Source organism: Plasmodium brasilianum, chromosome 7 (assembly GCF_023973825.1).
Source record: "Plasmodium brasilianum strain Bolivian I chromosome 7, whole genome shotgun sequence".
Lineage (NCBI taxonomy): Eukaryota > Apicomplexa > Aconoidasida > Haemosporida > Plasmodiidae > Plasmodium > Plasmodium brasilianum.
In genome coordinates, this window is record NC_090120.1 from 202,527 (window position 1) to 218,450 (window position 15,924).

At 17.4% G+C, this 15,924-nt stretch overlaps 3 protein-coding genes across 3 annotated transcripts; all 3 read right to left on the reverse strand.

The window, feature by feature from the left end:
- Positions 1-5,096: 5,096 nt before the first annotated feature.
- MKS88_001785 (uncharacterized protein) lies at positions 5,097-5,983 on the reverse strand (the record flags this gene model as incomplete). Its single annotated transcript, XM_067214744.1, has 2 exons — positions 5,097-5,768; positions 5,897-5,983. The coding sequence occupies 2 exons, from the start codon at positions 5,981-5,983 to the stop codon at positions 5,097-5,099; spliced, it is 759 nt and encodes a 252-aa protein (XP_067074092.1).
- A 3,721-nt stretch (positions 5,984-9,704) lies between these two features.
- MKS88_001786 (uncharacterized protein) lies at positions 9,705-10,556 on the reverse strand (the record flags this gene model as incomplete). The annotated part of the gene is made up of 2 exons (XM_067214745.1): positions 9,705-10,340; positions 10,470-10,556. The coding sequence occupies 2 exons, from the start codon at positions 10,554-10,556 to the stop codon at positions 9,705-9,707; spliced, it is 723 nt and encodes a 240-aa protein (XP_067074093.1).
- A 3,538-nt stretch (positions 10,557-14,094) lies between these two features.
- On the reverse strand, positions 14,095-14,988 carry MKS88_001787 (uncharacterized protein; the record flags this gene model as incomplete). The annotated part of the gene is made up of 3 exons (XM_067214747.1): positions 14,095-14,339; positions 14,513-14,774; positions 14,926-14,988. The coding sequence occupies 3 exons, from the start codon at positions 14,986-14,988 to the stop codon at positions 14,095-14,097; spliced, it is 570 nt and encodes a 189-aa protein (XP_067074094.1).
- Between the last annotated feature and the right edge of the window lie 936 nt (positions 14,989-15,924).

Sequence of the window (15,924 nt, forward strand, 5' to 3'; positions counted from 1 at the left end):
TAAATTTTCCCGTTGTTTGACTTTATTATTTGGAAACTTTTCTTTTAACCATACATTGCTTCTATCCTTATATTGTTCATACTTTGCTAATAATCTATATATCTTGTATCTAATATTCTACCAGAGTTAAAGTTTCCATTTACTTATTTGATAAATATACACTAAAAACACAAATTATTTATTTTTAATATGAATAAACTAACGCTAAAATATATAATAATAAAAGTGAAATTTGAAAAATATATATAATAAAAAATATACGTATATGATATTATTATCTTACATAACAGTTAAAATTGTATATCTATGTTAGAATGATATAAGATGCTGTTTTATTTAATATAGTTGTCTTAATTGTTTTATCTATTATATAAATATTTAATATTTTATCTTATTTAAAAAGAACATAATTTGCAATAATATAATATACTTCTGATAATAAAGGACACTTTATTTTAATTTCCATTCATTTAACTTTTTTTTATTATTCATTATTTTTTCATAAAATTTTTTTTAAAATTAAATAATTCTTATACATTGTATAATAATTAAATATTATAACAACTCTAAATATTTATTATAAAAACATTATCATAAATAATATTTATAAAAATCTAACTTTCATTAAAATAAAATAGCATGCATTCATTAGTAAATGTTCAACGTATATTATTTAGTTGATTAATAATAGAGTATTTAATTAATATTATATTAACTGTATTAAAAAAAGAAAAGTATTCTATATTCTAAAATATTTTTTTTATTTAAAATACAGATATTACAAATAGAGATTGTATATGCTGCTATATATTAAGAATATATCTACGATTTTCACATAATTTTTTATTTTATAAGAGTTCTCATACATATAAATTGTATTTTATAAAAGTATTTACTTATAGTTATATAAGTTTAACTTTACGAAAAAGAAAAAAGTAATATATAATAAAAAAATTCCCACTATACTAATTATAAGATGTTAGGTATTAACAAACTTAGGAAGAATTTATAAAAAAAAAATAATCCATTATTAGAAATGATAATTTCATGTTAATATATAATATATATAAATTTTAATATTTTAAAAAATATCATCAATATTAACACTTTATTTATGTATCATGAATTTTTAATATTATATATATCTTATATTTTGGAACAAATTTTATTATCAATTAGTACTTAATTAGTAAATTTTGTTAATTCACTATTTATTTTTATTTTGTTCATTTAAATAAATTAATGTCTATATTTACGAAGAAAAAGTGAAAAAAATATCAATATTAAAAAGGATATATATACATTGGATAAAATAATAATATTTTATAAAATATCCTGTTTGAAATATATTTTCAAAAAAATATTTTATACAATATTATTTCTTAATTAATTTATCATAGTAATAATAAATATTAAAAAAAAATTTTGTTAGTTCATTTATTTTTTTTTTAATATTTTAGAAATTATAATTTTTCTTTTGTTTTTTTCTATGTATCGTACTATTATAAAGCATATATTGAAAAAGAATAAAATAAATTAAAAACGAAACTTATATTAATAAATATTTTTACATGAAAAACATACTTAGTAAAAAAAATGTTATATATATTAATGTTTTTGTTAGTTCTTATTTGATAAACTGAAATTGGCAATTATAAATGTATTATATACACAAAAATACTATACCAAGTATTTAAAAAATTTCATAATACTTTCTTCTAAATAAATTTATAGGATTAAAGTAAAACAAAGATAATTATTGGATTTAAAACGTTTTCTGAATTACAAAAATTATAGTACATAAATTATTATAATTATATTTTTATTCCATTATTTTATATATGGAACTATCATCTCATTAATTATTGTAATTAAATAGATTTCTATAATATTCTTATCATTTGTTGTTTTCATATCTGTATCTATTTAATTATCGCCTTTTTAATATTATGCATCATCATAAAATGTATGAGGCATTTGTGAATCTTTTCATTATATTGTAATGTTTTTCATTTTTGAGTTCATCTTATTCACTTATAAATGAAAATATTCTTTTATGTAAACAAATTAATACTAAAGCATTTTTCTATTCTTTTTTGAAATAATATTATATTCAGTGTTAATAATTTAGGAATACAATTTTTTATCAGTATAATATATTTTTAGTTTGTTATATGATATAAATTATAACCATATACCATGTATAATATATTTTATAATTCTATTATTATATTCAAAAAATAATAAAATCATTTTACAACCCATCAACGAAAACTTTAGTACTTTATTATTTATTTATTTACTTATAATTTTATACTATTTTATAAACACTCTAATTATATGCATTAACTGTATTATTACTAATTGATAAAATAATTTATGTACATTAAGATATATAATACAGATGATATATTTTTTTTGCTCACACTCTTACATATTTATTCCTACGTTTTTCACATTGACATAATTTTCGCTTATATGTGACCCTTTATTGATAATTACATTTTTAGTAATGAACAATTATATACAGAAATAATTCATAATATTCATTATTTTTATATGTTTAAAGTCTTCTATATAAAATTAAGCTTAAATTATAATTCTATCATAATAATTTGATTTTAATCTTCGATTTATCTCCGGTTTACAAAAAAATTGTTCATTTTTTAAAAAATATATCATTTGTTAATAAATATTTTATGAATTATATCACTTTTTATAGAAAAATATGTTTAAATATCTATTGACTTCGTACTTATTTTATATAATATATTGATGTAGTTATATGTATATTATGAGTATTATTATTCATATAATTCATATATAAATTGGCATTTCTCTATAATTCATATAATATATCATTTTAATGGTATATGTAATATTCCACATAAGAACTTAGAATCTATATAAATAACTTTAAAAATAGATATACACACAGTTATTTGCTTATGCTATTGTTAATAATGTATAATTCCTTCTTTATAGTTATTAAGATATATAATATGTATATACTACTACAAATCTGTATTAATCCATTATTCAGAAAATTTATGAAGATATCTTTCTCAAAAAATATTCGTGTAAATCTTCCCGAATTTACATATTAAAATACAAACTATAAAGCACTATTCCATTTTTCAGACATAGAATGACGTCAGTGTATGGATTTTTTACATAGGTTCTTGTTAACTTTTTATTAATGTAATAATTCATATATTTTGTTTTTCTTTTATTATTATTCAATTTATATTATTTAAATATATTATTTGTTTTTTATCTATAGTATTTCGAGTTCTTTGTTCTTTTAAAATTATAATTTTTACTTAAATTGAAAAATGTTTTAAATTAATATGTAATTTTTAAGAATTAATTTAATGTCCTTTATACAACAAAATATAAGTGCATTGTATATATTAATTATTTTCATTGCATACTTAATATAATAAAAAATATATTTTTAAAACATTTGGAATATGTTTGTAATGTGAGAACAATAATCACAATTATAAATAATATTATATTACGTATATTATTATTAAGATAAATAAAGATTTTTATTGAATCCTATAAAATATATATTCAATATTTCTATTTCTGGGTCACAAAGCATACAAAAAACAAAATGATATTATATAATAATTTTCAATTGCCCAAATTTCATTTGAGCTCTAAAGAAAATTATTAATAAATAATTCCAGAAATAATTTAAATTTCTATTCAAATTTTCCTTATTTTAAAACACATGTTAATATATACATAGATATGTTAGTAAAATATATACTAATCTAATGATTATGTGATAGTACATTATTCCTAACTGTAAATATAAATGACGTACTTTTATTATTTCTATAAAATACATTTACAAACCTTTTATAAAAAGATATAGTTTAAATAAAATTAAAAAAATATATATTAGTTTGCATATATGTGTATTATCTAATAAATTTTATTATTTTATATATACATAAAATATGAAAGAAAATATACATCAGTCAAAATGTTACAGTAAGTTTTCAATAATGATATATATTATGGTCCATAAAAAATTAATACTGAACCCTGAATCTTAAACACCTATAATATTTATTGTTAAAAATGTCTTATTAATAATATATCTGTTTCTTTTATAAAAAGTAATTCCTATTTATAGTTATTTCCAACACAAATATATAATTACTATATAATTATTTCTTGTAAATATATATTACATATATAAATTTACGTATTATAATGGGTATTCAAATATTTAATATTAACTAAAAATTAAAAACAGAAGTTAATTACATATATATAACATATCATTATAAAGTATGTTTCATTAATTCTTATAAAATTAAACAAAAATCACATTTTATGTAAAAAATGTATTAAATATATATAGATCTTATTAAGATAAAATAAATTAGAATTATTAAAAATAATATTCATCTATAATTAATTCTTTGATTTAAAAATTATTGTTTTATTACATATTTTTATTTTCATATTTAAAATATTCAATAACGTAAATACATATTAGAATTGTTTTTATAGCTAATGAGAACTATAATATAATTATCATAATATTATATATAATCAAAAGAAATTAAATTCACTTTTTCTAATAATCCAAAAGAAAAATATGCTCTTTTCATTTTATTAAATACAGAAAAAGACACGTACAATTGATTTATAACAGATAATATCTTTTTTTTAATTATGCCACGAAATAATAATTTTAGGCTTAAATAATGTAAAAGAAATGAAAACAAATTACAACAACTTTTTAAGATTGACAACATGAAATTTCCTAATAATTTAACTAAATTATACCAAATTCACTTTTTTATATAAATTTTTTAAAACATATGTATATTTCATACACATGTATGTGCTTATATACATTTTTACATATATGTCAAAATGTCAAGTTCAAAAAATTTCTTAAAATACAATATTAAAAAATTAAAAATAAAAACTAACGAAGTATTTCCAACACGTGATTTTATATTTTATATTAAAATAGGTATGTATATATATTTTCTTTTATAATAATTACGTAACTTTATGTATTCTTTTTATGTATGTATTATTTTTGAGGATGTTACAAATTTTCATATATCATAATAAAAGTTACTCCTACTAGAAGAATTAACAATATTATAACAAATTCTAAGATTATTTGCTTTTTTTATATTATATTCTTCAATCTTTTTAAAAATATAATTAATACATAATACAGTTATGGCAACTACAAATACTAAAATGACTGAAACTACCATTGCACTTGCATTTAATGCTGCTACTTCTTTTTTTGTTAATTCTGTATACAAAATAACAAATATTTCAAATAATAATCCTATCAATATAACTAAAAACAATGTATTGATTTTTGGAGCACCATTTTTACGTATCATTCTTGCAGTCTTTTTATGAACGTCCGTGTTATATTTAATTTCATCTATTGAAACTAAATGATTCAGTATTCGTTCTTCAAAATTTGTTTCTATTTTATTAAGTAAAGAAAATTTTTTTTTCTTATGTAATCTATTCCTTTCCTCTGATTTTAATAAAATCTCTTTTATTATTTTTCTTTGTATTTTAGGATCCTCGCAATTCGTAGATATATTTTTCTTTTTAGTTATTAATTCATTTTTACTATTTTCATTTGACATATATCCAGTTGACATTACATTTAATGAGCACTCAGATAATAGTCTATTAATTGCTAAACATGAATAGCCATCTAGTGTATAATTTTTTTCCATAGATATACCAAAATTACACTAAAAAAATGAAGGAAAATATTTATTATTTTCAAGTATATAAATTTCTATACTGGGTATAAATAACTTTTAAAAATAAAATATGAAACAGAGAAAAAAAAAAATAAAAAGAAATATCATTAAGATACCATCTTATTGCTATAAAGGCATATCCAAATTAAAGCGGAGAATGCAAGAATTTTAGTAAATATAGGGGACTTAATATTCTCCTTCATTGTATAATTTATAACTATTATATATTGACTAATAAAAATAGTATCTATATTTAAAATTCTACAAATGATAAAAAAAAACTTATATTATTTTTAATTTTTTTATTTTTTTTAAATGTAATAAATTTAATATATACAGATATAACTTATATTAACTTTACAATTGTATATTACATTAAAATTGATTTTGTATAATTTCTTTAAATCTTTTACAAAAATTAAAATAATAATAAAATAAAATAACATGAAGAAAAAGAATATTTAGATATGACAAAATAAAAAAAAAAACTATTCAATCAGAAATGCGAATTTTTTATTTATTTAAAAAAAAGTATAACATGCAGAAAATGTATACTTATATATATTCAGAAATTGATTACAAACTTTCACATTGTTTCCAATTAGTGATACTAATTTAATACACTTTTATAGTAGAGATTACATTTATATTAAAACGACATTAATTATTCTGGAAATAAAAACAATAGAAAAGTTATATGAACTTATGAAATATGCTTTTCATTCTATAAGGTATACATTAGTATTTCCTTAAAAACAAAAAATGCTCTTTTTTAAACCATAGAGCATTAGTAAAATAAAAATTATAGTTACTATAAAATATGAGTATTTATGTATATTTTTAAAAGTAATATAATATTGAGCCTTGTATTATTGTGTAAAAATTTTATTCAATAATATATTATATCTAAATCGGAATGATTTATTGCTTTTCATGATAATATTTAAAAACTATTAATTTCCATATTTATCTTAATTCTTATAAATATGTATAAAAATACATATAAAATAGTAATATTAATATAATAATAAAAAACAATGTGAAATGGAATTTAGCATAAAAATATTATATGCGGTTACATAATTTGAGAAATATATATAGCCATATTTTTTTACAAATGAATGTAACAAAAAGAATGCATATATACGATATATAAAAGGATCATAAAAGTATTTATGTATGTAAATAATTTGCTAAATTTACTTACGATATAATTTAGAAATAATTCATGTAATTTTATTTTAATGAATACTGTGGAAAATATATTTTTAATAGAAAATATAAACATTTACTATTTTCTAATCATACCATTATTTCTTATAACAATAAAAGTATTATAAATCTTATTAATTCTATTCTTTTTATATTTGCAATGGTGATAATATTTATAATTAATATATTATATACAAAAAAAAATTATTAATAACGTTCGAAAAAACAAACATTAATTATCTCAATTTTATTCAGTAAATTTTAAATTAAAATATTTAAAAATAAAAAAAAATATTTACAGTTAAAATATTTTTTTTTTTTATATCTAAATTAAGTTGAAATAATTGACGATTATAATTTATTCCATTATATAATATGTACGTAGGGTAATATTAATAGAGATATAATTTTAGTATATTTTATGCTATTTTATAATTTCAAAGACATATATTTTATATAATTAAACATAATTTTTTACATAAATGTTTGTAAAAGAAGAATCCTCTAATATATATATTAAAAAATAAATATCAGAAATATATAAAATCTATATATACTTTGAAATTAATATATTAATGTCTTTATCTTCTTAATAATTCTATTCTATATTCATTTTTTTTTAACTTCTTTTCATTTTATCTATTATTTTAATAAAAATATTTAATGATTTACTTTTTTAATTAAGTAAAGAAAAAAAAAGAATTTAATTTTGTCATCAATTTATTCTATAATAAATATTAAAATATATTTTTATAAAATTAAATTAAAATTATTTATATATAATAATAAAATAATAGATATAAGAATCTTGTTATGTATTGAATCAACCTGATAATTCCCTAAAATAATAATTATTCTTCGCAAATAATTTCAACTGGAAATTAAATAACACAAAATATTTTCAATATTTCACAGAAATAACATGAAATCTAAACTTTGAGGTATTTAATTTTTTCATTCTTAAATGTTTAAAACATAAATTTTAAGTAGTATTAAATATATATGTATTAACATTTTTTAAATTATACTAAATATAATATCACATATAATACTAATTATTCTTGAATATGTGTTCTATATAATTTTTTATACTTCTTCTAATCAATAATATTATTAAATTTATATCATTGTAGGGGTTAAAAATTTTTTTATTTCGGTGTATTGTTAAAAATATATGATACTATAGTACATATATATTTAGATAAAGTTTCATTTTTTATACTTTAATTAATTAATATTTTTACAATGATATTTACTATAAGGCTACAATATATTTTCAGATATACTACTGCTACTAATAGAATAAGAAAAATATGTCATCATAAACATATTTACATAAATTAAACACTAATGTTAGTGAAATTTCTTTTTTCATAAAAAGATTTTTTACAGTAACAATTTTTTTATCTTACTATAACACTTTATAAATGTTAATTTATTTTAATTAATATGCCATGTTCAAATCTCATTTAACTAATCTGTATAGTATATAGGTTTATCCGTATTTAATTAATATATGTATAATCAAAAATAAAAAAAAGATAAAGTATAATTAATTCGTCTATTTTAAAGCATATAATTGAAAAAATATGGAGAACAAAAAATATAACAAACATAAATAAAATAACCAGCTTTATTCATAAAATATATATTTATTTTCTTATATAATAGTAATGGAACTCATGCAAAAACAATTAAAAAAAAAATAAAATCAATACTCTATGTTACATTAAATAGTGGAACCTAGTATCAACCTTGAATTGTGAAGTATAATAATACGTAAACATAATAATATTTATAATTTAATAAGAAAATATGATGGAATAAAATCGTTAAAATAAACAAAAAAGACTCTTATCGTATATCATTTACTAAAAACATCATAGATATTATGTACCTTTTTGTGCTTTACTAAAGAAATTTTATTATTAATTAAACATACTATTTTATAATCGTAAAAAAACTATGAAGCATAATAAATGAAAATTAATTATCTCATACATAATATAAAATTACATGTATTATCTAATTCATTAATATTCATTGGTCTTTTTTATTTTTTAAATTTAAACTTGTCCCTTATAAAACAAATTTGGATTTAAGCAAAAAAATAATATATAGTTATAAGATTAATTCAACACATACTTAATTTTTTATATATATACAAACACAAAAAATAATAAAAAAAGTATATATACACATATATATAGCAATACAAGTGCATTCATTCAATTGGTTTCTTCTTGAGAAAAACAAGACATGGTTATTGTTAATTAAAAAAACTAATCATAAATTTTTTAGTTACTCTATAAAATAGTAATTTAAAACTAAAATAAGTTAAAAAAGATTCAAGACTATTTTTTTTATAATTACAAAAATAAATAACACATATGACAATAAAATTATATAAACTGTGCTTTTATATATTAAGTTACATATATTTTTCAAAAAAACATTCTTATATACAGATATATATATATAAATAACAATATTGTAGTAAAATGATATCATATTTTAATATAAAATGTGAATAGCATAATAATATTAAAATTCACAAAAAAATTGAGAGTGTAACTTTTTACTGTTTCGGATAAAAAAGTTCCTTATCGGTAGGTATACCTATTAAACCTATTAAATTATCGGCATATTCGTTATATTTGAATATTAATTAGGAAATTATAAATTTTAATCTTTATAAAATTCTATTTTATCTTAAGTAGCATGCTTCGTATAATTGAAATCCCTTTTTAAATGTAATAATTTTCCATATTTTACAGTTTTTCTGAAGATATAAAAAAGCCCTACTAAAACCATAATCCATAATATGCATATTGGTGAAAATAATTTAAACAAGGACGAGCTAGTTATTCCCCCTGAATCATAAGTAAGAAAAAAATAAAATATAGCACCTGCTACACCAACTACTAAGTGGAAGATAAATAAAGAAATATATTCAAAAACTTTTCTTTGTATACTATTTCTTAAAAACGTAAAATCAGAATTTGTGCTATACCTAAGAACATTTTTATAATATATTTTGTCTAGCATTCTTTTCCCATAAGAGGTATTTTCCCTATTGTATATAAAAGATTTACATTTTCCAGTTTGTTTATAGCCTCCTAAATTATTTGATGTACATTTGTTTCGCATTTTATGTTTTACTTTGGATACACATTCATTATTATATATATGTTTCTTTTCGCATTTTCCATTATATTGAATAATTTCTTTTTCCCATAAGATATTTAAACATTTTTCCTTTTTATTCTTTGTCAGTAAACGATAAGTTCTCCTATATAATTTTTCATCAATAATGTTCTTCTCATACAAATAATTACAAAAGATACTCTAAAATATCAAAAGAAATATTTACAATTTAAAAAAACAAATAAATCCAAGCTAATAAGAAATATTATTAGAAATAAAAAAAATACAAAAATGAATAATTAGAGCATCTTTAATTAAAATATATCATACCCGCTCACTATTGAAAGGGCATATCCATCTTAAAAAGATAAATGCAGCAATTTTAAAAAAAAAGAATAACATAAATTTCTTTCTCATAATGTAAGTTTTTAATATTTTATAATTTCCTGTTAATAACAAATTATTGATAATAAATATTCTTTCAATGACAATGTACGCTATATTTATTTTTCATAAAAAATTTATAATATTCATATAATAAGTATAATACATTTTACAACATAGAAGATTTAAGAGAACTGTAAAATTTTAATATCATATTTTGACCTTAACATTATTTATAAAAAACTAACATTATTTTAATAGTATAATTTTAATGTATTAATAATTATTTAAAACACCTAATTTTGTTATTTAGTGTAGTAAAATAACGAAATAATTGATATATTAATTTTTTTCAAAATAAAAAAAAAAATAATAATTTCTTGATACTTGAAAACGTTCATTTTATATAAAATATATAATGTATAAAATATAGATAATACAATGTTCCGTATATTAAGAGAATTAAGGCTAGTTTTAATTATATTTCCTTACTAATAATTACTTCGTGATAAGTATTATATTTTGGAACAAATAATTATTATATTTAAAAAATATTAATTATCATAACAAAATTATTATAGTAAAAATGAACTAAAATAAAGATAATTTTACAAATTTTGCATAAATTTGATTTTAAAACTTGTATATTTTATGATTTATTTTATATTTAAAAAATCAATATTATATGATACTGTTGTACAAGAAAAATATCAATTTTAAAATCAAATATAAAAAACAGAGTTGTTATATTTGTATCATAGATTTTATAAATTATAATTTATAACAAAGTTTAATTTATTCCACTACTAAATAAAAATTTTTAAAAATTTCCTCTTTATATATTTTTTATTTTTATAAAAAGTATACTTTCTTAAGAAATATTAATAAAATTTAATGAAAAATAAAAAAAAATGGAGATTAAAATTAAAATTGGTGTGAAAATCGTGTATACAATATAATAAAGTAATAGATATTTCTAACGAAATATATTTACCATTTGAATATTATATACGCGTTTTTAAATGTACATAATAAATAAAAAAATAACATAGTAAATTTGTAAAATGTATGATTTCGTAATTTTACTGCTAATAATATTTGAACAAATAAATAACTTTTGATTAATTCATTTACATATACATTATAATAAAAACAGTTTTTACAAATACAAATTAATGAACGTAATACTATATATTGATAAATATATCTATAACAGCAAAATTATTTTCTATTAACATATTTACTTTTCTATATATTTTGGAGAAAGAAAAATTATAAATTACAAAAATATTATATAATTAATAATTTAATATAGATCATCTAATATAGAACTCAATTTTTTTCTCTTAAAATATTTCTATTCTAAGGATAAACTTAAAAAATAAAAAAATATATACATAAAAAAAAAATTAAAATTTTTCTATATATATTGTTTTCAGTTAAATTCACTATAAGACTTGCATTTGTGAAATATCTTATTTAGTTTCTTATAGGTTTTAATATATTTGGATTATGTCAGTTTTTTTATGTAATTAATAATTTAATGTATAGTATAAGATAAACCAATTAAAATTTTACCATAACCTATATAGTAAAATTCTTAAATAATTTATGGAAAATAAGTACATATATTATAAAATCATGGTAAACATTTGCATATGAGCACAACTTTTTCCACATAGTAATATTCATTGTTGTAAACATATTTATGAGACTTTTTCTTAAAAAATAATTATTTATATGTATGAATTATTTATGTTATTCTTAAATTAAAAAAATAGTACACAAATACTCTAACTTCCTAGTAATACCTTAAATTTTCTTATTAATCATACATTCTAATAGACAATTGTACTCTTATATATATATATATATGCATAATATAAGTCAATAAATTACACATATATTTACCATTATAACTTCTTTATATTTAATAAAAAATTTTATTGCATAATAATAAAACAAGTTTAATATAAAGCAATAATAAATTTCAATTTTAAAAATATTATTTTCATTTTTATACTAGATATACCCTATTAAAGATAAAAAATATTAATTTAAATATTAAATTTTTATTTAATGTAATATATTTTATATTTTCAATATAATTCATATTGTGAAACATAAGCTTTTTTCTTCTACAATAAAACAAAAAATACTTAAAATGATCTCCTGTTATATAATTTGTCATATATAGTATATGCTTCACAATTTCGAAAAAGTTGCATTAATACATTTTATACATAATATCTTCTAATCTATGATGAAACATGCTATTGTTTATAAAATAATCATATATATATATGTATAGTCCAAAATGGCAATAATTTTTTTATTCAAATACAAAATATTAAAATTGAATATGTTACTTATAAAATACTTATGACTAAGTGCAAAAGTATATCATATTAACAATTTTTTAATGATGAACATGAGGCTCTTAAATCTAAATAAATCCAAGTTCCTGTAAGAAATTCATTAGATAATCACAGTCATGAGAAAAAAAACTACTCATGTTAAAAGATATGAAATTATTTATAAATTTTCAATAATTACATTAACAACTATTACAGCATTTTTCTTATTTTTTGTTTTGCTAATACTATAAATTTTTGAAATTAAAATAATGAATGAACTTCCATAATCTCTCTAATTTACTAGGACATAAAATTACTACTGTAGTAGTATTGTATTTACTAATGTGTAATTTTTTTGTAAACTAATCCACCTAATCTGGAAAATTATGTTGTATTCATTAAGAAAAAAAAATTCATGGAAATTTATAAGTGAATACAAGAATCGCATAGCGACAAGTAGTTTTGAAGAAGGTCAGATATATTATTACGGTAGCAGGTATTATATAACATATCATACCCAGAATTTTATATAGAAATGCTATTATTTAATTATATATCTACAATTCCTCCCCTATACCATAACAAAAGGAAGACATTTGTTAAATAGTCACAAGTAATAAATATATTTTATAATATTTTTCTAATAAAAATTATGATTTCTCTTCTGAGTAAAATATATATAATGCATTATAACACATTCACTTGGTTTGATTAAATAAAGAAAAGAATATTTTTATTTTTAAAATATAGCCAACCATGAACTTGTCTTATTACTTGTACCAATAGGCATTTCACAATTGAAGAACGCAAAAAATAGAACACAGTTATTTTTAATCTAATATATATATTATAATATAAAACTAACAAAATTATATTAATTTTAATATTATATGTTCCTTTTTATTAAATACACACATTTTTAATAGAAATAAAATTTAACGCACAAATATATATATTAAGCAATAATATTTAATTATATTGAAACAATAATTTATAATACAAAATGAAAATTATTAAGACATTCAAATCTACAAAAAAGCAAAAACATAATTTATTAATCTTCTTATAAAAATGATACCTTATATTCATGTATAGTTATAACATTTTATCAATAATAGGTATGACTTTAAAAAATATAACAATAAACATATTACATATAATACTTCTTATTAATCATTAATTTATATGAAAATGCATATTCCTTATTGTTCATTTTATTCTCTCATCAACTTAATTTTTTTGTATTTTTCATTATTTCTTAATGTCTTATAAATCACTACTATAAGTATAACTGATGTTATAATCATAAGTATGCTAAAAGTTATTATATGAATATATGGTCTTATTTCCATTGGGACCATATTTTCTATAATATCTTTAAAATGTTTCCAAAATCCTTTTTTACCAATATCATCCCAACTAAAATTCAAAGACTTTATTCCATATAATCCTGGTATTCCTATTCCCAACAAGAAAAAAATAAAAAATAGAACAACTGAAAATCCATAACTTTTAAATTTTATTTTTTTTAAAGCTATATCACAAATTTTTTTTTTTTTCCAAGAAATTCATCATAGTCTTTTTTCTTAATCCATCTTCTTTCAAAATGGAAATGTTTTCCATCAAACATACTAGAATTATGATCCACAATTTCAGTATAGTATTGTTCCTTATTTAATAAATCTTTAATTGATTGTTTGTATTTTATATAGGCATCATTTTTATTATTAGATATATCTCTTTTTTGGTTCCTTTTATTATTACTTGAGTGTTCCTTTAAACACACATTTGTTGAATCTTTATCCTGTTTATATTTTCCTAATAATCGATAATTTCTTATATCTAGTTTCCTGTGAAAGTAACAGTTCTCATCCAGAGGCTTATCAATTATACACTAGAAAAAGAAAGGTAATAATTATTATTCAATAGAATAAATAGTTTAATTCCCCAAATTGATATAAATAAATATAAAAGAATACAAATATGAAAAACGTAAATATCCTTAAAATATATAATTGTAACAACTCATTGTTAAAATTCCATACCAATATTAAAAGGATAAATGTAGAAATTTTTATAAATAGGGGTAACTTAATTTTTTGAAGCATTTTATAAATATTTATTATTCTAATTTATTCGATAGGAAAAAAATTAATAATAATATGCTTTTAATGACAAAGTATGGTATATTTATTTAAAATTTTATTTTTATTATTACTTCATAAATACATAGTAAAATGTATGTAACTATACTATATTTTTTTACATATGCAAAGTTAAATTACTTTTAAAATATAATATATTATTTTTATCATAAGATTATTTAGAAAAATAGAACTTTTATGAAAATGTGATAATTCTAATTTATTTATAAATATTTAAAATTTATAATTTAATTAATATATAGCACTAATTAATCTATACTTTTTTTATTCAATTTCAGTATAAACAAGTATATATGCGATTTTTTTTCATAGGTGAATAATGAATTCGTTTAATATACAGAATGTAGAGAATATATATATAACTTATCCTTTTATATGTTAAAACAATAATTACAAATTTATGGATATTTTCTTATTAATAATTCAAAATTCTCAAACATTGTATTTTTGAAAAAATACTTATTTTAAATAAAATATTATAATAATAATAATAATATTATTTAATGAAAGTAACATTTTTCATTGCTTTAATTATAACAAGTGCATTTAATTACAATTAACAACTATATTTTATTTTGTATAATATTTTTTAAAATGTAAAATATATACAGTATTTATATATAAAGATATATGTATTCTAAAAGCAAATAAGGATTGATTTTTTATTTCTATAAATAATTTTTTAATATTACAATGTTTATTTAAGATCACACCGCATCACTATGTATAAATTAAAAATCGTTATATTTATGTACTTAATTTTATAATTCTTTTTAAAATATGTACATACTTAGTGGAAGTATTCATATAATAATATAAAGAGAAAAAAAAAAAATAACTTGATGAATAAATTGTTACAAACATATTACTTTATTCACA